Below are 23828 nucleotides of genomic sequence, written 5' to 3'. Positions count from 1 at the left end.
AACAGCAAAGAGTTTGGCAGAGAACTTTAACACTTCTAGAAATTTTCACCCACTGATGGCAGATGTTAAAAGAGGAAAAAAAGGGAAGCATTTGAATGTTGGAGAAGAGGAGGGAAACTAGTGGTAATTTCCACTGTGCCGTCACATTAAAAACCCACATTTTGCATTTTGATGTGAGCCAGTGCTGCTCAATCATCACCCAACTAATTTGGGACTGATTACGAGTTCCCCGAACAGGTATACATAATGCATCGCATTAAAATAAATATGATCAGCCTGGAAGCAGTTTATTGGATGCGATAAGTTTGGCCTTTCATGAATTTTGCCCTGAAAATGTGGTATAGCACGAGGATTGCGGTGCTTACCACATTAAATCTAAATGTTCCGGTGCTTAGAAAACATTTTTCAATTATTACATTGTGGCAGGTTTGAACAGCTGAAGTTTAATGGCATGAGAACCTTATCACAACCAGTAATTATATAAATAATGGTGCAAACAGGTGCTTACGCAGGGATCACAGTTCTTGGGCGCACTTGAAATCAGCCCATTTGTATCTTTAGGTGGTTGCAGTATTTTGCCCTGTCAGGTAGACTCAGGTTCTTGCAGTTTAGGACTGCGGGCCTTACCTTTCATTATCATGCCACAAAGGAGCAATGATACAGCAAATCTGCGTGGACTGAGACGAAAGTGCATTCGGAAGCAAATTACAGATGTGACGGATAATGAGCAGGAGCAAACAGGCTGGAAGCCTGAGCGCCGTCTGCCTCCCTGCGAAAGACTCATAACGTCTTGATTAAAAGCCGCAAAACATCTGCCTGCGCCACATCAAACATCAGAAGTACGAGCGCGAGACAGACGAGGAGACAGGAGGAAAGATGGCGAAGCGCGCGGCACGCACCTGGATCAGCGACAGGTCCTCGAGCTGCAACCTGAAGAGGTAGTTTCTGCAAAACAAGACATAAAATACAAGCATTAATCATAACGCGGAGGAGGCACGCGGCGCAGAGCATGCAAACAAATCAGGGAGAGATGAGAGGCATGTGTTCTGCTAGTCTGGAATGTTCTGTGACATCGATGCCAGATGACGGGAATGGAACGGTTTTTTTCCCCTTTACTCGTTAGAGCTAATGAAACCCTGCTTTTCACCCGTAACATGAACAGTTCTCGAACATCTGCGAGGTTTCAGTAAAGACAACCCAACTGTGCATGAAATAGGTAGCAATGACGGAGTCATCTTAGACCCTAAATGGCTCAGCACAGTCTGAATGCTCCAGAGCAAACACGTGTGGTGGTAAACTCCCTCAAAGCGCGAACCCCTACAGCCACGTGAATGTATCAGATTATCTTTCCCTCGTAAATCCATGAGGTAAACGATGCCACACCTCACAAAGGATTACATTTCATCGACTGCATCTGCTTTGTTGGGAAGATAAAGCTAAGCGGATTTTTTTTATAGTAGACATTGCGAATGAGTGAAAGTAACTTTCTTTTCAAAGTATGTGCCTTGGTGTTCAATGATACAGGATGTTTGAAATTCACTGAGAAAGAATTTTTTCATTTATTAGTGTGTGCTGCCCATAAACTGAAATATTTTCAGAAGGACAAGGCCTGAATATTCTGAGGTGCTTTATTAACTCCCTAAAATTATGAGAATCTGCAGAGATGAGAGGCCCACAGTTCATAAAAACCCTTGTAACCTGCACTTCTACTTTTGAAAGCAGCAGGGTGAGTGGACCTTCACGATTCCGCAGATGACTACCTTCATGACAGAATGCGCCGCCGCACCCTGAGCAACGCCACAGGACTTAATGCAAACTGCCATAGATGGAGAAAATCTCACCAGGAGTAAAGGGAGATAGGTAAGCCAATAAACTCATGGGGAAAGCTGGGTCAGAGCCAAGACAGAAGCCTGGCTTGGACTGTAGAGCAAATATGGGAGCCAAGCCTTCAAAGAATTGGCATGTGAATCAAGCAACAGATGTTACTTAAATTAAGAGAAGGCTCTATAAAATTCAATATTTTTTTTCTGTTTCTTTCATTTAGTAATTTAAGATTTTATTTCTACATCGAACAATATAAAAAAATAACAGCTTCTGAACGGGGAAAGATTTATTTGCGCCTATTTGCGCCAGACGATTTTGCCAAGGATGAGCCAAGAAACAATTTAGTTTGTAATTTGCATTATACATGATCCGTATTGATATACTATATGCATAATATTATAGTCTAGTAAACGTATGGCCTAGACTTTTCTACAGCTCACACTCTGAAATAAATTGCTTCAAGGCGCATTAATGTTCCAGTCAAAGAAAAGGAGGCCCAGTGAAGGGATTCCCCTGGAACAAGTGGCAAGGCTGGGGTACGAGTCCAGGTTTCTGTCCACACCATCCGGATTTCAGGCACCGAGCAATGTTCCTTTCTCTCGACAGTTTAACACGAAAGAACAATGGTTTGTGTCTACTTGTTTTTCATGCTGTCAATGAGGGCAGTACCTGGTTCAATACAGGGCACTTGCTGAAAGCTTATGGGATGTTAAATCAGCTGGAGGCAGCGAAAGACACATTTCAAAAGAAAAGGGCTGTCTAAATGCAAAGGGGTAAATGAGAAGCAAAAAAAGCATCTGGAGCATAAAAGGCATTTCAGCTGAATAATAAAACCATTCTTTGTTGTTCTTTTCGATACAATGTGCAAATAATGTAGATCATTCTATTTTTAAGTCAATATCTCCAGCCTTCCCTAATTTAGCATCCATGTTTAGGAGTGACCCAGCACACAATTTAAGAAAATGAAATTTAGCAATAACAACGGTGTCACCGCTCAGGTTAGAGATTTATCCCTAAAAACCGTATCTGCAAACTGCAGCTCCGGCAGCCATGATTTATTTGCACTGCTTTTCAGGGGAAGGAGACCAAGCAGAAAAGAACACATCCAGGCTGCAGCCAGGGCCATGTACAGCATCCCTCTCAGCTGCCATCGCTTACTGGGAGGCAGATTTTTCAAAACTGCATTAAGGGCGGAAAGGGGGGATGGATGCCTGGGGCTGTGGTCTCAGTCCTGTTATGGCTTGCTAGTTCCATGGGGGGGGCAGACATCTGCCTTAAGCCAGTCTTCAGCTTTGCTTGGCTCGCACACCAATAGCAGAACAGAATTGAAACCTTGCGGCAGAATAAATATAAGTATGTATTTTGGTGAAGCAGAATCCATATGCAGTTTCCAAGTCCAAATCAAGTAGAAAATAGCATTTGCAATGCAATATATTTCGCATTGGCGAGAGTGTAAGGTATTGGCTTTGTAAATTACAATGCCTTTTATTGATCTGTTTTGATAATTAACACATAAATAAAAGGCATTGTCATTTACAATGCCAATAACTCAAACTCTTGTAAATGCGAGACCTCTTTCTCCTCAAAAAGGGGCCGCCATTGTCCTGGGATGCTTGGAAAGTGAAAGTATGCATGGCACACTGAATGTTCCAGGAAGGCATGCAGAAGGAGAAATTCATTTAAGAAAATAGTGCTTACAGACAAAATAAGATACTACAGTGTAACAACTAAAGTAAAAGGGCCAGTCCTCATGGGAGGTGACAGATGAAGACTAGGCGGTACTAAGGAGGGAATAACCTGCCTATTAACGAATCAGAAGCCCGCATTTACAAAGGACAGTGACACAAGCCAATGAAAAATATGGGCGGAGAGTGGGCGGAGCTTCAAGTCCATACTCGAATACAGCATGCCACGCAGAGCAGCGCATGCGCTGCCCAGGCTCGACCTTAAAAATGGCATTCACTTATTTTACACATGCCAACATTTCAGGGATGAAATTGAGGAATTAGTCTCCAAATCAAGGATTTGTCAGGTGAGTATTAGTTTTAGTGCTAATTAAGAGATGGAATAGGAGGTGTAACACTGCTGTTGTGGAACATTTAGGAGTGCATCTAGAAGGCCAGTTCCTCCACTAGCGGAAGCAAGAAAAATAAAGAGTACATCAGAGGAAAGAGTACCTGCCTGTGTCACAGTACCAGAACAGCCTCATTCATGCATTACAATCATACAGTCACTAGAACCAAGCAGCCTCCTACGAAAGCCGGTTAGGAATACTAGTACTAGGCAAAGCTTGTGACTACTAGTGGGGTAGCTCTGAATCACTGTTGATGGTTTCTCCCTGCACTGCTGATGTGTACATCAGCAGTGCAGGGAGAAACCATCAACAGTGAATCAGAGCTACTCGACTAGTAGTCACAAGCTTTGCAAATGTAAATTCAACAAACATAAACCAGTGCGGCTCGCCCTCCACTGTCTTGGTCCAAGATGAATAGACATTCTTACGGCAGTGTTATACAGCACATACTTTCTTCCTAGCTAGTCTTGTGTGTATAAGTTCTAAAAATACATACATGGGTGCAGCAAACTTAAAGAGCAGCTGCAAAGAGTAAATTGCTTCAATACAAGATGACTTCCTCCTACCTTACTTTGTTCAGCACATAATCTAGGAGCTTGTAGTACAAAGCCCTCATCACCACTCTACTGTTCGAGGCCAGGCCCTTCTCTCAGAGCACTATTTAGAGTGCCTCAGGTTCCCACCACGGAAAAAATAAATACTTTTGCCAGGATGCCGGGCTTGTACTATGGAGCCCACAACAGCGCTCTACTGTTCGCTGCCAGAGCAGGCAGGGCCCTTCTCTCAGAGCACTAGTTAGAGTGCCTCAGGTTCCCACCACAGAAAAAAGAAATACTTTTGCCATGATGCCGGGCTTGTACTACGGAGCCCACAACACCACTCAGCTGTTCACCACCAGAAGAGAAGGGGCCCCACTGTCAGAGTGCTATCTAGAGCGCATCAGCTTCCAGTCACACTGGAGAAAGAAGAACTGTCCAGAGGATGTTGTGGAGACCAAGCGAAGAGAGGGCCTGTCTGCGACCATCCGCTGTCCAACAAGGCCAGATTGGGCCCCATCTCTTTCGCCCTCTTCTGACTCATGGGTAAGTGTAAAATCGAGTAACATCACCACCATTAAGGGGGCATGCCAGATTCCCGCTATCATTTCCTTCTTGACCTATGCCTGTGGGGAAATACCGAAGAAAAAACTTCCGTGGAAGGAAGTGAGGAGCCAGACCCCAGGCTTATCTGATACAAAGGATTCTGATTTCATTGCGGCCATTCGTACCCTTCAGGCTGACCTCAGTAATAAACCCAGTTACGTGTCGAATGGGGCCACCTTTGGGTCTGTTGTTGCGAATGTTCATCAGTCCAATACTGAGGCCTCAAACGAGACTGAACTGTCTGCATCTAACAGAATGTTTACTTCCATCGCATCCCCTCCAAGGCACACCTAGCATCAAGCATTTTAAATATGCCACCTGATGCTATGCCATACATTGCCATCTTTATAGATGTTCCGCCCCTTAAAGATGAGGTGACAGAAAACTTTTACCAAGTGAAAAATAAACTAGTACAATGGGTTAACAGGCGTATTGGAGGATCTTCTTTATTATACCAACATAAACATGGTTAGACAAGTCAAGTGGATAAGCCAAAGTTTAAAAACCTATAAGGGGTATCGTGTGGTGTATCATTTTAGCCAGTCAGAGCTTACAGGCAGGCTGCTTTGAATGCTTGACCATGCTCAGTGTCCCCCTTCTACAATACCGTTCAAACCCCTTGGCTTCTTTTATCTACCAAGTCTGTCTCATAAATCTCATGTGGCCCTGGTGCGCTGTCTCCAGATGGTCACTGAAGTTTCCCAAAACTTTAATGTCAAAACACACAACAGATTCGACACACTCAGCACTCTGGATAATAATGACTAACTGGGTACCACTCCGAGCTGCTCAACTCCTACTGGTCCAGCAGAAGTTGAAGGGGGTCCCACAGCAGATGGTATGGTCCCTTATTTAGTTGAGCTTTTATGCTGGAATATAGCGGGTTTGAGCAATAAGAAAGAAATATAACTCACAGCTCAATTTTATTAAAGATATTAGCATTATTTGCCTTCTATGGGAAGTAATGAAAGGTATCTAATTCTGTCTTTGTGAAAAGGTTTAGCTCCTTTTTTTCTGGTTATACCAGCTTCAATGTGGAGAGCCAATGGTAGCCTAATCATGCTGGTGTCACTTGAACACTTGAGCGTATTAGAGTCAAACTTCATCTCCTTAACTTTTTTATTCTCATGGGAGACTTTAATTTACATCTGTGTGGGGAAAGATGTTCCAAGCAGGCAGGATTGAGACACTAGAAAGTGTATATATATTTTTAACAGTGAAAGAGTATATAGGCATAGGGGATATGCAGTATTTTATATTTAATATCTTCCTAGAGAGAGTATATCAAAAAGCACTCTCTTGATCATAATAAGTGATGTCAATTGGTAGGTTTTATGTCTGAATCATAATCGTATATTACATTCTCGAGTTGGTCTTGTGACTCTATCTTTTCATTTTTCACTAATTCGCATAACTCTGAGTAGTCATCAGCTACGGAAATTTGCTAATCTGGATCTTTCAATTCTTATTCTAACAACACACAGTAGGCCCTGACGTTTTTGTTTCTTGACCTGACAGCGCACTATAAATTAGGTCCGAAATGACAAATTTTATTTTGTAGAATAATAACTTGATTGGCAATATGGAGAAATGCCGCTTGTTACCTATAGATATAATGTGCGTCTTGATTCATGTTGCCCACAACTAACTAAAATGTTTCCTTTAAAAAAGAAATGTTTAAATAAGAAATGAATTAAAGACACAATGATATTTCATTCAAGTTAAAATAGAATAATCTTAAAGTAATAAACCCACAGAGCTTAAAATGCATATTCAACAATTTTGATTGTAGGTCCTTCAACTATAGGACCTCACCAATTGAATTGGAACCTTCAAATTGAATATTGGATATTTTGAGATTATACAGAACGTTTCCAAATTAAGGATGGGACACAATACTCGCTGTGTCTCATATCCTGACTGAGACGTATGAATTATGATCAACTAAATATATTAAGTTTTTGGAGTCTAGAAATGATATTATTATGGGCAAACAAACAGGATTCGTTTAGTAATATGTTTCCACTATAAAGAAAGGATTTGATTAGAGGTAAAGAAATGTTATGATTGGGCTGAGTGTGTTTAACTCCATCACTATTGATAACAGGATAAATTCTTTGTAAGAGTTTGGAACAACTCGTGTGCAATATAACACTGTTGATGGTGCACCTAAATGAATGGCCATTACACATTTCAATCAAATTCGAAGAATATTGATGTGAAAAAAAGATGGTGTTACTCTGAATGCACTAATGAATAATTGTATGATGCCAAAGTTTGACATAATTGGTATCAGGTAGATTGTGTGTTTTTTTTTTAGATTGATCATGGATAATTCCATGCCATTTTATTAAATTACGTGATAGTTTTGTTTAGGATTATTTTTTGCATATATTATAAGAAAAATGTTGTATCTATGTATGTTTTTGTACCCCTGAAGAAGTCTGTGGGGACGAAACACTTTGACTGCGGTTCTTAATGGAATATGAAAACGATTAAAGGATTCCAAATCTCACGTGCCTCATTAATGTTATGTACTGAAAAAGCATGTATTGAATGTGTCAACTATTTTAAGAAACTTTCTTGAACTACTATGGTGTCCAAGTGATACAATATACATATTTTAGGGTGTTGAACCATTGCAGATTGATGCAGAGAAGGGAAGCGTCAACAAACACAGTCATGCACTAGTTCCTGAGTTCTTGCGGAGGCAATGCAACAGTTCTGCTGCAATCAGGAGAAGTGATGCGTCGAATCCGGACTGTAGGGGAAAGTGATGCTTCGAATCCAAGACAGTTCTGGTCTGCGGGTGAAGCATAGAAAAACTTGCCGCACAGGTGCAATGCGTGGAAATATGGATGCGCTGGAGGTCAATGTGGCAGCGGCAAACAGGCGCTGCATCAATTTCTTCAGGCACGGTCCGAGGATGCATCGATTCTTTTAGCTGCACAGCACAGCCGGTGTTGGAGTCGATGCGGTGATCTTGGTCTTCGGAGGTTGGTGTACTGGACTCAGCGTGCAGCGGATTTTCAGGCGCTGCGTTGATTCTTTAAAAGCACAGTGGTGGTGCGTGGAAATTCTCCCTGCATGACAGTACTGCTTCGGCAAAACAGGTGCTGGAAGAGCGATGAATTGATTTTCTTGATTTTTTTAAAGCTGTGTTAGCTCCCAGCTACAAGAATAACCTCTAGAGGCCCAGAACTGGAACAGTGTTACAGCAAACAAATAATGGACGGAATGCTGACTATGCAAACATTATCCCCCAGTCAAAAGATCTGGGTTAAATCTATCTTTCTTTTGCCCACTACGCCACCCCAGTTTGGACCCAGCCATATGCAAATCAGTCTTGACCCTGTGCCCCATGGGAACAGCCCAGACTGAACTGCCAGGCCAGGTCCTCCCTGGATAGAAAACAAGCATCCTGGGACCGGTTTCAGGGTATGTCACCCTTCTTCAGCCAGGCTAACTTGATTCCAGTGGCATGGAGAGCACGGAACCCACGTCTCGGCATACCCTTCCCACTCGGGGTGACAAATGCAAAAACAACAGTTGATGGCCAGAATGCAGAACAATGTCATATATTTCAGGCTGGACTGTTCCCATGAGGCACAGGGTCAAGACTGATTTGCATATGGCTGGGTTCAAACTGGAATGGCATGGTGAGCAATAAAACGATGGATTTAGGCCAAGATCTCTGTACTGGGGTGAATGTAAGACATTGTTCTGCATTCTGTCCATCAATTGTTGTTTTTGCAGAACTGGAACAGGCACTTTCTGGCAGGTCAGAACTTCCAGCAGTGGAGTTCGCGTAAGCAGGTGGTGAACATCGAAATCAGCAGCATTCCACGTACATTTCGCCCCCCCGGGATTTCTCAAGGCTTGGATTTAGTATTCGTTCGTGGCGAAATGCACGTGTTTTAAAACAGAAGTTGACATTACTGCCAGTCAGGTGGATATTTCATATCGCTTATTGGAATAATTACGACCTATTGCACATAATGTGAGCTTTGTGATGTGAGACATGAAATTGATCTGAGTATACTAAATCCAAGCCTTGAGAAAGCCCAGGGGGGCGAAACGTACGTCGGCTGCTGCTGATTTCGATGTTAATGAAATGGAATAAAACAAGCTATGGGACCTGATTCAACAATTGTGCTGAAATATTTCTAAAGGACATTCATTTTGACTGGTTGAACCACAGATCATTGAAAATTGGATGATCGTTTCGAACATTTGGATGTGCTTTGGTGTCTTTTGGTTGGCTCATTGGAGTTCTCATCACTAAGGCAGAAGAATCTGGACAGCCTATCAGCATTTGCGTATTCTGTACCAGGGTGGTGTTCCACCATAAAGTCCATTCCAAGTAGGGAGATGGACCACCTCAACATTTTTGGGTTTTCACTCCTCATCTGCAACAACCATCTGAGGGGCCTGTGGTCTTTCTGAACATGTAAGTGAGTCTCAAACAGGTAGGGTCTGAACTTCTTCAGCGCCTAGACTACAAATGCGCTCCACCTCTGTTCCCAGAGAAGTTTCCTCTTACTGATGAAGGCTACAAGTTGGTCTAGTCCCTCATTGTTTAGCTGTGCTAGTATTCCCCCCACACCATGCTCTGAACCATCTACCTGCACAACAAATTCCTTGGCGAAGTCGGGCGCCTTCAGCACGGGTGCAGTCCAATGGCAGCCTTCAGGGCATCAAAAGCGGTCTGACAACCCTCAGTCCAGATCACTTTTCTGGGCTGCTTCCTAGAAGTCAGCTCAGTCAAGGGAGCAACAATGGTGCCATATCCCTTGGCCAATTTCCTGTAATATCCGGTGAGACTTAAAAAGGCTCTGACCTCAGTCTGGGTCTTGGGAGGGTCCTAAGCCAGAATTATGTCAATCTTGGGTTGTACAGGCGCCACCTGGCCACTTCCTTCTTGGTGTCCAAAGTACACCACGGACCCTGTCCTATTTGGCACTTACTGGTCTTAATAGTAAGGCCTGCTTCCTGCAGGGCCTTCAACACTTCCCAGAGGTGTTGCGGGAGTTCCTCCCAGCTGTGTTAAACACCGCAATGTCATTGAGGTAGGCAGCACTGAAATCCTTCAGCCCAGCAAACACCTGAATGACCAACCTCTGAAAGGTGGCAGGGGCATTCTTCAACCCAAAGGGCTTCACCCAGAACCAGTAGTGCCCCTCTGGCATTGAAAATTAGACCTATCTTTGACCCCATCAGTCAGGGCAATATGCTAGTACCCAGATGTTAAGTCAAACGTGCTGAGGAACTGGGCAGCTCCCAACCGATCAATCAGCTCTGAGTATGGGTTCCATGTCAGTCCTGGTCACGGCGTTGAGCCCACGGTAGTCCACAGAAACTGAAATTTTGGTGTGGCACCGGGTGCAGCAGCCATTGGGACCAAAACCACTGGGCTGGCCATGGGGCTGTTGGAGGGCTCTATTAACCCTAACGCTAGCATCTTGGAGACCTACTCCTTGATGCTGGATTTTAACTTGTCAGTCAGCCTGTAAATCTTGTGTTTTTCAGGTGGACTATCCCCTTATACACATTGCAGGTACACTAGTGGGTGACTTCTGCAGTCATGGAGGACGGGGAGGAAAACTGTCCTAGTAACTGGTGACAGTCCCTCTGCTGCTCTGGATCAGTGTTTGGGAGAGGTTCAGACCTTCCACTGACCCATTTTGCTCCTGGGCAGACAGGAGGTCAGGAAGAAGCTCACTTTCCTCCTCCATTTTATCATCTGTCACCAGGAGCATGGTCAATTCATACCTCTCCTAGTGAGGTTTGAGGCAGTTCACATGCAGGACCCTCAAAGGGTACCTTGGAGACTGCAAGATCACAGATAGGTGATATCACTCTTGTGCTCCACCACCTCAAAAGGCCCAGTCCACTTGTCCTGGAAAGCACAAGGCTCTACAGTGGGCATGAGTCACACTTTCAGGCCATGTTGAAACTCAACCAGAATGGCATTCTGGTCAAACCAACGTTTAATCTCTTCTTGGCTGGCTTCCAGGTTTGCCTGAGTAAGCTTCCTGAAGCGTGTAGTCTGGTTTCTAAAGGCCAGCATGCAGTTACATCCTGGGGGGTGGCTGCCTGGGAGCTTTCTCCCAGTCTTCTTTCACCAGACTAAGTTGTTCTCTGACCGGGTGCTGATACAGTAGCTCAAAGGGACTGAGCCCCAAGGCCTTCTGCTGTACCTCCAGGTAAGCAATGAAATGACATGGCAAGAGGACATCCCACTTATGCCTCAGGGTGTCTGGCAGACCCCTAATCATGCCCTTCAGAGATTAGTTAAATCTCTCAACCAACCCATTACATTGAGGGTGGTAAGGTGTGGTGAACTTGTAGGTTATAACACACTGCTCCTACAGAGACGTCATATAAAGAGAAATGAAGGTGGCACCCCGGTCGGATACCACCATTTCGGGGAACCCCATGCGGGAAAAGATCCCCATCAATACCCAGCCCACCATAGGTGCTGTGATTTCATAGATATAGTATCCGGTTACCGGGTGGTATGGTCCGCCAAGACCAGGATAAACCTGTTGCCTAAGGCTGTCTTGGGATCCAAAGGCCCCACAATGTCAATACCCACCATTTCAAAGGGGGTGCTGACAACAGGGAAAGGCTGGAGATGAGCCTTAGATCTCCCTCCACTCTTGCCACTTGTCTGGAAAGTCTGGCACATTCTACAAAGGGTTGCAAATTCTCTGCACATTTGGGGCACCAGAAGTGGGAGACAAGCTGTTCATAGGTCTTGTCCTGCCCCAAATGTCCTGCCAAAGGCACATCATGAGGCAGACCCAGTTGGAAGGCTCTGAAGAGCTGGGGTACCAAAAGCACATGGGCTGACAATAGGATCAGCAACCTTAGGCTTGGTATACAGGAGATCATTCTCCCATTAAATCCAGTGTGATCCAGACTCAAGCTCTGATGCCTGATCTGTGGCCTGCCACTGCAGATCCTCAAGGGAAAGGCACTCCTCCTGTTCCCTGAAGAATTTCTCCCTGGTGGGACCCCGTTCCCCCTGCAAATGGGCTAGCTCAGGTGAAAGTCCCCCAGTTCGGCTACTTGCTCCCCTGTAGGTTCCAGGGCACCCCCCTCAGGTTCTGCCTCCTCCTGGTCTATGGGAACTTCAGGGGTTGGTTTCCCACACACCCTGCCCCTGCACTTTCTGGCATGGACCTGGGCCACTGTTTCAGCCCCCAAGTCCTTCTTTTCACCCTGTCTGGCTGCCATCAACCGAGTGGTCACACAAGCCCACTCAGGTAGACCCAACATCTCCAAGTGTGCCTGGCGTTCCACCTCAAGCCAAGGGGAATCCTGCAGGTCATTCCCTAGAAGACAGTCAACCGGCATAGTTGGGCTCACAGCCACCCCCAAGGGCCCTGAGACCCTACCCACTCAAAGGGAACCTCGGCTACCTTGTACTGGCGCTCTGAGCTGTCCACAGCAACTACATGATAAAACACATTTGGGACCATCTGCTATTCAGACACCAGGCAACAGTTTACTGTAGTCACACTGGCTCCTGTCTCTCTCAGAGCCTCCATCCTCTGATGGACGCCCACTGCCCTTACTTCTTAGTGTTCGCAGGCAGGGGGTTCGCTGGATCATCTCACTGTCCCCTAGTGAAACAAGGGTCATGTCAGCTGGCTTCCACCCTTCACCTGGGACCAACTCCTCCCCAAGCACTACACTGCCAACCCCCGTGACTGCACATCAGTAGGTGCACACTCAGCTCACATAAATTGTGTTCTTCTCTCTCCAGAGATTTTCAAAATCTAGATTTAATATATTGCAACATATGTTCCATTGGCCACCAATATTTTCCTCTGGGGTTCCTTATCTCACTTGGATCAAAAGGTGTCTCCCCAAAAAGATCCTTAACAGGTGACAATTCCTTCCTCCCAGACCTGAGTCCTAACTGGCTTTCCTCCTTCTCATAATCATCCTTATACTCCAAATCTAATACATACTCATCCAGATTCACACTGGATCTTTCTCCTACTTTTTTAAACTCATCAACCTGAGTATCATCAAAATCAGCGCTTCGCTGATTCTTCCGTGTGCCGTTGTGGACACCTTCTCCATGCAAGGTGCTTGGGCCTCCTTTATTTTTTCCCTTAATTTCCAAATGTCTTTTCTTTTGTATACATTTACCACTGGGCCTCTATTCTCCTAATCATCGTCTGAAATAGAAAAATATTCCTCCTCATCTATAACCCTTCTTTCTCTTTCCCTTAACACTCGCTTAAAAGTCTCCTTAACCACTGCCTGAACTTCCTCACATACCATTTTTCTTAATCCATCCTCCTTAACCTCTTCACTAATCTGACTACTCTCCATGCTATTTCAGTTCTACTTTTTATTATTAGAACAATAACCTTAATACTTCCACTTTTTAATCTTATTCTGTTTCCGATTCCTCTCAATAGGAAAAAAAAATGTTCTTCTTTAAAATCAGCAACGAGCGTCTGTGGAGAAACGCTCTGCTGCCTAGATACGCTTATCTCCAACAGACCTTAAAAACAGGTCGTAATGTTGCCTACATCGTCTACTTCCTCTAAAGACCGCGGATCCACACATAAGAATGTGGACCCATTACACCTGCGCGACTGAATGAGCATCCATTTTGTAGAAAGACTAGCTCATTGAACCAGCGCGAGCAAAACACTGAATGCCTAACGGAAGGTTAGTATCTAATTTAACATTTAAAACTCGCTAATCTTTTGGTTTTTTTTACTACTAATAAACCTTCTCTTTAATTAACCTAATAAATGCATATTCCTCATCCTATATAAAAAAAAAATCTAATTGATTATCTCAGACCATTTTAACAAACATTTGAATTAACAAAGCGCAATTACTCGTAATACCAGTAAATTGGGTAACAATCACTCATCCTCAGTCTAACAAACACTCATATAACATAAACAAAGCACCTAACTTGCTCAGCAACAAAAGAGGAAGAAGATGAAGGACACAGAGCCTTTATATGGACTGAACATTATTTTTTAATTGTGATGTTTTAAGTCCCATTCTGTGAGCTTTAAAGTTGTGTTGCTGCTCAGAAGGAGTTAATAAAAGATCATGCATAATGCTAGCCTCCTATATAGGCTGAGTTATCTGGTATATGCAATACCCAGGATCCTTTGCTCTGAGCGGGGGAGTGGCCCAGTCAGGGCGGACCATTTGGCATTACAAGTAGCAGGTTCACGGAACGGCCAATTTCAGCGCATCTTTGCCTCTAAGGAAGAAGTTTGTTAATACTTCGAAACGCGTCAGGCTTCTGGATGCGACTGGGCTGTTTATGCATTCGATGCCCCTGATCCCCTTGTACCAATAAAGGACTTACCTACGAGCAGTGTCGGAGTGCCTTCCATTGCAGGGAAACCTTTGTAGCGTTGATATTTTGGTGGCAGTCCCAGCCGCCGGGAGTGCACCACCCCAAAGGAGGGGGCCAGGAGGTCCAGTAGTCATTGGATCTTTCTCTGGTTACACTGTGATAGATTAAAGTGGGGCATGGACATCGAGGCACATCAGTGGGCCTGATATTGGCGGCAGCTCATTATGCAGGGACTAATGGAACTCAGCGTGGACTACATGGCCCAGCATTCCTCACTCCTAACGCGACAAGCGGTCTATATAGGCCGGGTTCTCTGGTATATGCAATACCCAGGATCCTTTGCTCTGAGCGGGGGAGTGGCCCATTCAGGACGGGCCATTTGGCATTACAAGGAGCAGGTACACGGAATGCACAATTTCAGGGTATCTTTGCCTCTGAGGAAGAAGTTTGTTAATACTTCGAAACGCGTCAGGCTTCTGGATGCGGCTAGACTGTTTACGCATTCAATGCCCTTGCTCCCCTTGTACCAATAAAGGGCTTTCCTACAAGCAGTGTCGGAGTGCCTTATATTACAGGGAAACCTTGGTAACGTTGATATATATATCTATATATATATTTTTATATATATGAAGACAAGAGACAGGGTTTTAAAAGTATGAGGTTCAGAAAAGGTACCTACAACGAGTGTACGTGTTCATTAGTTTAGTATGTGTGAGATGCTGCTAACAGGAGGGGGGGAAAAAACCTGAACCCCCTGAAACACAGATCAAAGGTCATATAAAATTGCTGCAAGCCTGTGCACACGTCAAAGTAGAATGCAGAGTAAGTACTCTGTATCGCAATTTACCTCAGATGGAACATTCAATGTACAGAAATGTAATAAAATAACGACAAACAATCTTGAGTATTGTGTTCTACTTTTAATCCTGAACCATTGCTCAGCCAACACGTGTTTCATCTGGGGAAGTACCCTAAGACTTTTTCAGAGGTTAAGGCAATGCAAGAGAAGATGATGGATCTCTCTGCTGGTTGTATTTCCGTCCCGGTTGACTAATGAAAGTGGGTGTTATCCAAATCCATGAGGGGTTAGGGATTCAGACCAAAGAGTGGAGCCAAAATATGGGCTTCACTCATCACCGGGTATTCTTCCATCCCGGCTGTCATGGGGAGGTGAGGGTTTCTAGGTCACGAGTAGTCCAGAATAAGGACCGTGAGATGGAGCCATAGTAAGGTCTTCTCTAGTTAGAAAGTCAGCTATGTGCACTCACGCGGTGTTGCGGTGCCTAGGGTTTGGCAGCGCACCCGTGTGATGTCCGGTTCTCGTTCGGGCAATACGAAACCAATCGAGGTGTCTGTAACAGTGAGTGCGCTGTGCATCACTGAAGATCGCAGCGTCTGGGAATATATATATATATTTTTAACAGGTTGTGTTACAAGAAAAGGTAAACAAAAATACACACATTATGAAGTAATAAAGTAACAGTTTTTGCCTTGATGCTCTTTGCTGCTCCTTTGAGAACAGCCGCTAGCAAAAAGTTCATTAAACAGAAGATCTCCGACTCTCCCCTGACGGGAAGAAGAGATGGGCTCTAAAGGTATTACTAAAGAGCTTCTTAACCAACTGCTATTAAGATGTCTAATTGGATTTCTGTCATTTGAAAATAAGCTCAGACATTCTGCCTTGATGTCTGAAAGTCGCTCTCTTCTCCCTCACCAGCATCTGAAAGACATCTGATTTAATTGTTTTAGATTCTCTGAAGTAAAGTCAGAGAAAGCAAAAAAATGTCCCTGCATCTGGACACAACTCCCAGATTCAATTAAATTTCAGGACTTGTTGTGCTTAATTTCCTGTCCAGTGCACTAGGTCACCACTTGCTGCAGTAAACTTAAAAAAGGTTGGGAGACAGACGTGGCCATATTTTTCTCAGCAAATAATTTGTTTCAAGATTTTTTTTAAAAGAGTTTAAGATTTTGTTTTAGTTTGTTGCATTGAGCGAAAACATTCGGACACGTCTCTACACTATTTACTTGTTTTAGCCAAGTTCACTAGAAGCCTGTGATCTTGAAAGCCCCCCCACCCCTCCATTCCCCTACCCCAGACATGTTAATTGCAATATAATTTGGAAATGCTCCCTGCATTATGTGAGTCACATTGTTTTACAAATGGGGTACAAAGAGACGATTTTATAAATGCAAAAAGATGTACTAGTGTAAAAGAAAGGAGGAAGGGCATTAATTTGATGGTATTTCCTGGATGTTTACAGGTGTGTGTTACACAAGGATTTTTCTTCATTTCGAACTGGGAGTGTGTTGTAATCAGAAGTTTTTGACCAACACTACAACCGACACTATTCGTTTCACAAAGGTGGGTGAAAGGATGATACACATATTGAGAACAGGGCTAGAATGGCCGTATGGGGCAACAGGCGTTTCCCCGGGATGCTGGAAGGGTGGGGGCCGTTTTGCAGCGGGAGGGGCAGTTTTGTAACTGGGAGTCGGATTTGCAGCAGTGCTGCAATAACGGCCTGAGTAACAAAAGCTGTAAGCAAGCATTTCCAGCCTCCCGGGCCAGGTAGTGCTTCCCTAGGGGAAGCTCTGAGAAAATTGCTAGTGTAGCTTTGGGTTTGAGCATACTAGAACACACGACAAGACACAACAAGATCCAACACAACCCAGTACAATAAAGAATAATAGAAATAACCCAGTATTTGTAAAGCGTGAAGTAATCACCCCTAAGGGTCTCAAGGCGCTGTGGGCCTTCGGGAAGATTAAGCGAGCTACTGCCCAGAGTCACATGCTGCTGGGCTGCCGCCAGGGATTGAATCTTGAACCCTGTGCTCCAGAGTCAGCTGCCCTGGCCGCTGCGCCACACCTCTCCAGACGTATCAAATTATTGCATAACGTAATTTGTACCTTATGCATCCAAGTTGTTCCATGCGTTCCTCTTGCTGCAGAGATCTCCTGCTACTTCGAACATGAGTTGAGTGGTCAGGAGAGTGGTTGCATACATGTGCAAAAACTGAATACGGCATGGTGCACTGACAGTGAGACTGGCAAACCTTCTTTGGGTACCACCATGGACAGTGACTGATGCCAGCATATGTAGACTGAGGACTCTCCAGCCCAACAACATCAGCTGCCGCAGGACAATATCAGCACCTATGGGGAGCTGTTCCATTTCCTGCCACACGCCCTACAATGGGTGCTAAGAAGTGGAGCCAAAACAAAGACCTCATGCAGAAAAAAATTGGATTGGTAAGAAATTGCAACTTTTCCTTTTGATGAAGGAATAGGAAAAAACACATACAATTATAACATTTTTCTAAGATTTACACGGCTCCAGACCCAGTCTTCCAGCTGTAATTGATCATATCCACTCTGTACAAACAGCAAAAGTACTAATGCAAATTATTTCTAGGGTGCTTTTGTGAGGATCCTATCTAACACAGCCATTTGCCTAAATAAAGGATAACATGAGCAATAATCGATTTTAAGTCATCCTGGCACAAACAGCATACCAGCTCCCAGCAGGATCTTGAACACGCTGACGAAACAGGAAATGTGAGTGTCCCTAGTGAGGTCATGATTTTCTTTTTCTGAACCACCTCTGTGGTTTATGGCACCATTTTCCAAGCTTTGGAGTCAGTGCATTATCCTTTTTACTAATAACTACAACAGGGAGATATTTTTGCAAACAATATATACAACACACACAATATTTTGTTAGACATTATTTAGTCCATGATATTCTGGCACCGTGCCTGCAAACTGAAATGGAGGAAAGGATTTTATAGTAATGGAGGAGATGTAGGAGACTGCATTGCTTACAGCACTTAGTTGGGAGCATTTGATTAGGTTGCCATCTGGATTTATGCGCTGGTAGTTAGCAGATGTGATACATGTCTCTAGGTGAAGCCAAAAATGATAGCAGAATTGACGTGAATGAATGGGGAGACTGAAAAATTGGGCAGAGACCCTGGTGAAGGAACCTCAGCTTCAGGCTGCTCAACTTTAGGCTGGTTATATGCCTTGTGTGGCATTTGTGACACCAATGCCTAGGAATCTCACCAGCTACAGGCACATATGGTGTTTGTGTGTAAGTGGAGACAAACTCCATGATCAACCTTCATGGGTTCTTTTACACCTAGAGGTGACATCAGTGAGGTTCAGGTTATACAAAACACTTAGGTGGGTGTGGATATGGAGGTGACCAATATAACACCAGGTAGACAATTGGAGAGAAGGGAAGTGCAACACTTTGTTCAGTTAGACAATACACCCGAAGCCTCCCGTAGGCATGTTTGGATGATTCCGTACAAAACATTGTTAATCGGGGCTGAGGGAAATAAGAGGATAGGCATAAAAGAGAGAGGGGAAATGATGCAGACTCAGTGGCATCATGTGCCCAGAAGCCTTTCTCACATAGTCAGAAGGGGAGTAAGTCTAACAATTATCCCAAATTGGGACACAGAAGCTGGAATACAACCACTTGCTTCAGAGCTCTAGACAAATAGGGGAACAATTCATGAATATTAAAGCATGTATTGCTGTGGATCAGTGCAACTGGCTGCCAGGCAAACACTAAAATGATTATATCACATTCAAAGGCTCACATGAGTAAATTGGGCAAGCCAAAAATCACCCTCTCAAAAAACCTTTAGTGGAAGATCTTTCCAAAGCGGATATCTTGCTGTCGAAACTTAGCAAACTGTTACCCTGCACATTAGGGTAGGTAGCCCAGTGCCTCCAGGGTGCCAGAGAACTGCAACATGACCATGAAGCTTCAAACAAGAAGCGAGTCAAAGATTACATTTGGGTGAAGCCAGCTGTGCTATAAATGGACCAATGCAGGCGAGGGAACCTCCATCGGTCAGTCAAGTGTGAGTCACTGAGATCTCTCTGAAGCAAGTAAGGCTCAAAATAGAACTGTGTCCTTATTGAAACACGTGAAGTAGTCGGAGGGCCTGCAGCGACCATGCAACATTCTTTTTTTAAATATTTTTTTATGTGTTTATATATAATACACAGGTGATTACACAATAGCAGATTACTCTTACAAATTGCAACAGTGAAATTATTTTGAAAGGAACAGTTCCTGAATGAGAGTTTTTAGTCAGATTGAAACCCATCAAACATTGAGATGAACAAGGACTTCTTTAACTTCTTGCCTGCGCTCTACTCAAACTCGTTAGTAGAAGCACTATACCATGTAGTTCCAGGAGCAGGTAAATCGCTAGTGGTATAGTCTGTGGTTATGACCATATGCTGACAATGAGCAGATGGAAAGTCAATTGAGGAGTAGAAGATAGGTAGAAAGGATGAAGCATTACAAAGGTTCTTTCCCGAGTCCTTAGGCACAGCATAAGGAGAACCATTTCATGAAGTGGAGCTCATGCAGGTAGTTGCCTAATGCATGCCTTGAGCAGCCCATCCCCTCAGTTCATTGCTGCGGCTCACTCACTACCACTAGACACAAACCCCACTGTTATCTAAGCTGATGGTCCCAGTCACCGCCAGCATTTCAAGCCATGCAGTTATTAAACATATGACTTTTTTTTTTTTTTAAGATTCAAAGGTTTATTTGAATAATGATAAAATACAGAGGACCAGCAATACAATTAAGTATATATATCAAAAAGTAAAAATTAAAAAATGACTGGCATATAGACAGACGAAAGCTTAACATATGACTTTTTTAATGTGCCACATTGTGTGGTCAAGTAACAGAGGTTGAGCATAGTTTGCAAACTGTCAATCAGCTTTTATTCAGAAACCTGCAGAGATTACATGAACATAGATGACACTTTACTAGGGTTCTTGTCAGTTCCTCTTGATGACTGGTATGCATTAATAGCAGTTGTTTCCCAAGCATGGGCAACTGAGGTTTAACACCAGTAACTACAGAGTAAACATGTTAGGTAACCTCTGACCCCTACTATGTCTGAAGGAATGTATTCATCTTTGTGACAGTGGACCACCAGTAGGCACCCTGAGGCTGTGCCTCTCGGGACAGTCACTGAGCCAGTACTGACCAGAGCCCTGTTGAGTGTTATTGGGCTTGTTGAGAGAATCATTATGACACTCGAAGGCATGACTGTGGAAAGGGAAAGGTCGCTCAGAAAAAGATGGAATATCCTGTTAACATGCTTTTTTGGCTACAGAAAGATACAATAGAAGGGGGAGGGATTTGGCACATTTGGGGTTGCGTCTGTTCACCCTTCTGAGCCAACAGTTGGCAAATGCTCTGTAGAACACTACCCAAGATGCAGTAAGCTAAGGTATGCGTCTCTGGTCCAAAAAACTCAGTGTATGAAAAATATCCAAAGAGAATGTGGAAGCCAGCCAAGAGCTGATGAAGTAGTGGTACCATTAATATGGTCCTTATGAATTAGCATCAAGCTGGAAAGATTGACTAGAAGGTAAACTCCCCGTCCATTCAAGAAAGATGATTACGTCTATAAGCAGTATGAACATGCAGGCAATCACTTATCTACTGTGAGCAAAGACTGCTTGTGACTACATCTACCATCATGCATTTTGGGAGAACTGGGACAGCCTTATCAGCCAGTGTGCACTCCTCAGATACAAAACTGCTGTTTTTTTTACATGACACTGCTGTAAACCCTGAAGCCACAAAGCTCTATTTGAAATGCAAACCACTATTTGATCCCCTGTGATATGATGAGAACGATGGTTAGCAGGGGCGGCTCCTCCGTTATGGCGGAGGAGCGCCGCCCCCCCCCCCCCCTGCTGAAAGTCAGCAGAGGCAAAGGACAAAAATAAAATGCTAGTAAAACATTTTTATAATCATTTTATTTTTAGCCCTGCAGGCTACAAATCGAGGGAGGGGTGTGGCTTCCCATACTGACTCTGCAGCTGCCGCACCAAGGAGGAGGGGGGGTGGGCACTGCCAGGTGCACATGGCGGTTTGGCCGGCCCTCTGGGGCCGGCCAAACCTTCATGCTCACTTAGCCTTTCTCCACCAAACTGTGTTGTACAGCTGTGTGGCCACCCCAACACAGAATCCCAGTCTATGTGTGAGCACCTCTGTTCGGCACTCAGACCAGTTCCAGGGCTACTCACATGCTGGGAATAGCATACCCAGCACGTGAGCAGTGCGGAGATTGGGAGCTGTGAGCCTTCGCAGTGTGCAGCAGGGTCCTGACAAGGACATGAGGATCGGGGGCAAGGTGACGGCCGTCAAAGCAGGTAAGTTTTCTTTTCTTTACTTATACTTGTTTTTTTTTTGTGTTTCCCCTACCCCCGCCTGACCACTTCGCAGTACGAGTGGCCGCTACTGATGGTTATGGAAGAGATTGAATTCTTTACGGAGCATCACCATACTATTGTGCTCAATATATGCCCTAGTGAGGCTCATTCACTTTTTACATTTACCCAGTGCAATACAGACTATTTATTCCTCGCCACTTGCCCATTTTACTCATGTCCACTCCTGGGATTTGAGCAAGTATGAAAAGCACAGAGCTATAATAAATTAAATTATGTGAACGGAATACATCCTTGGCTTGTGACATAGGTTGTAGGTAAGTGGCAGCATGTGGTGTGCACACAATCATGGGTAAAGAAACCCTTTGCTCCCGGTGAGGATAGGGACAGGCACCGGCCAGTGGACACTAAAGGCACCAGAGTTGCAGGTGGGACTGCTGCTTTCATACTGTGTCCCCAGACAATAGCGTAGTCTGTGTGTCATGGGCTCTAGTGCAAAGAAGAACTTGGATCGCCAGACATCTGTCTGAATGATGAAAAACAGCAATAATCAGGGTTCACAGGGTCCCTGAGGGCTCTGGGCATGGCACCTGTTGCACCAATGGAAGCTACGCCCCGGACCCCAGAGGGCTTTAGGTGGCACGTTATAGTCATTAAAATGCCCGAGTACGTAAAATATGGACACTGCCAAAGGCACCAATTATTCAAGATGAGGAGGAGTTAAAATATGGACACTGCCAAAGGCACCAATAATTCAATACGAGGAGGAGGTAAAATATGGACACTGCCAAAGGCACCAATAATTCAAGAAGAGGATGTAAAATATGGACACAACAATTCAAGAAGAGGAGGAGGTAAAATATGGTCACTGCCAAAGGCACCAATAATTCAAGAAGAGGAGGAGTTAAAATATGGACACTGCCAAAGGCACCAATAATTCAAGAAGAGGAGGAGGTAAAATATGGACACTGCCAAAGGCACCAATAAATCAAGAAGAGGAGGAGGTAAAATATGGACACTGCCAAAGGCACCAATAATTCAAGAAGAGGATGTAAAATATGGACACAACAATTCAAGAAGAGGAGGAGGTAAAATATGGTCACTGCCAAAGGCACCAATAATTCAAGAAGAGGAGGAGTTAAAATATGGACACTGCCAAAGGCACCAATAATTCAAGAAGAGGAGGAGGTAAAATATGGACACTGCCAAAGGCACCAATAAATCAAGAAGAGGAGGAGTTAAAATATGGACACTGCCAAAGGCACCAATAATTCAAGAAGAGGAGGAGGTAAAATATGGACACGGCCAAAGGCACCAATAATTCAAGTGGAGGAGGGTATAGGAGATTTTATGTTATGTTATGTTGCATTAATAGGTATTTATAAGACACTATCACCATGAGATTAAACTCCAATGTGCATATGCCCTGCACTCCCATTCCTAGTATAAATGAGGGACGGGCAATCATCTGTAAGGGCATTTCTGTCACCACTTGATACTAACCCCTAAATCAACAACTAAACGAGGCGATAGGCCTTTCCAATGCCGTCTATTATTGTACTTTTTAAAAGGACACGAAGAAAAGGCATTCAAGCAGATAAACCAAATTCAAGATATTATCCACATCTGCTGGTATTTCATGAGCTTTCACGAGTCCTGAATTAAATCCACACTTAACTTACAAAAATCCCAATATCTGCTTTATGCCTGACCAAACTTCAAAACGCAGAATAAAGTAAAAAGCTGCCTTTCCTTTCAGATCCAGAAATTGCACAGAAGCCTCCAGTTTCCTTGACAAGTACATGCACTGTGAGCCATTTAATCAATCCTGAATAATAAGATACATTTTACCTTGTCCTGTTTTCAAAATGAATTTCGACCTGGATGCATTTTTAAAGCCATTCGTGGCGATTTTTGTGAAGTAAACATTGAATTGTTTTTCTCACTGCAATGAACATGGAATAAGGCATTGATCACCGATGTAAGAGTCCCCCTGCTTTAGAAGGTTCGGCCCAATAAACATGCACAACAGTAGCTCTTGTTCTGAGCTCTAAGGGAGGTCCTTCGCATCCAGATGCTCACTGTGTTTTATTTACGACAAATAACACGAATATTTCATGAATATTGCCCGCAGTTTGAGACTATTGAGGAATAGACACCAATTAAACCACAGGCGTTGGCAAACACAATAGTTCTGGCCTTGGCAAGT

General features: G+C 44.0%; 1 protein-coding gene across 2 annotated transcripts in view; it reads right to left on the bottom strand.

Annotated features, from left to right (window-relative positions):
* SEMA5A (semaphorin 5A) overlaps window positions 1-23828 on the bottom strand; it is a 1729347-nt gene that overhangs the window by 1045870 nt on the left and 659649 nt on the right. For both annotated transcript variants that reach the window (XM_085606095.1, XM_085606096.1), the window contains one exon: window positions 900-945. In XM_085606095.1, coding sequence (XP_085462221.1) covers window positions 900-945 — 46 coding nt within the window. The remainder of the gene's footprint in view (window positions 1-899; window positions 946-23828) is intronic.

The sequence above is a fragment of the Triturus cristatus genome, chromosome 5_1 (genome assembly GCF_964204655.1).
Source record: "Triturus cristatus chromosome 5_1, aTriCri1.1, whole genome shotgun sequence".
NCBI classification, from domain to species: Eukaryota; Metazoa; Chordata; class Amphibia; order Caudata; family Salamandridae; genus Triturus; species Triturus cristatus.
This window is presented reverse-complemented; position numbering and strand designations above follow the sequence as displayed.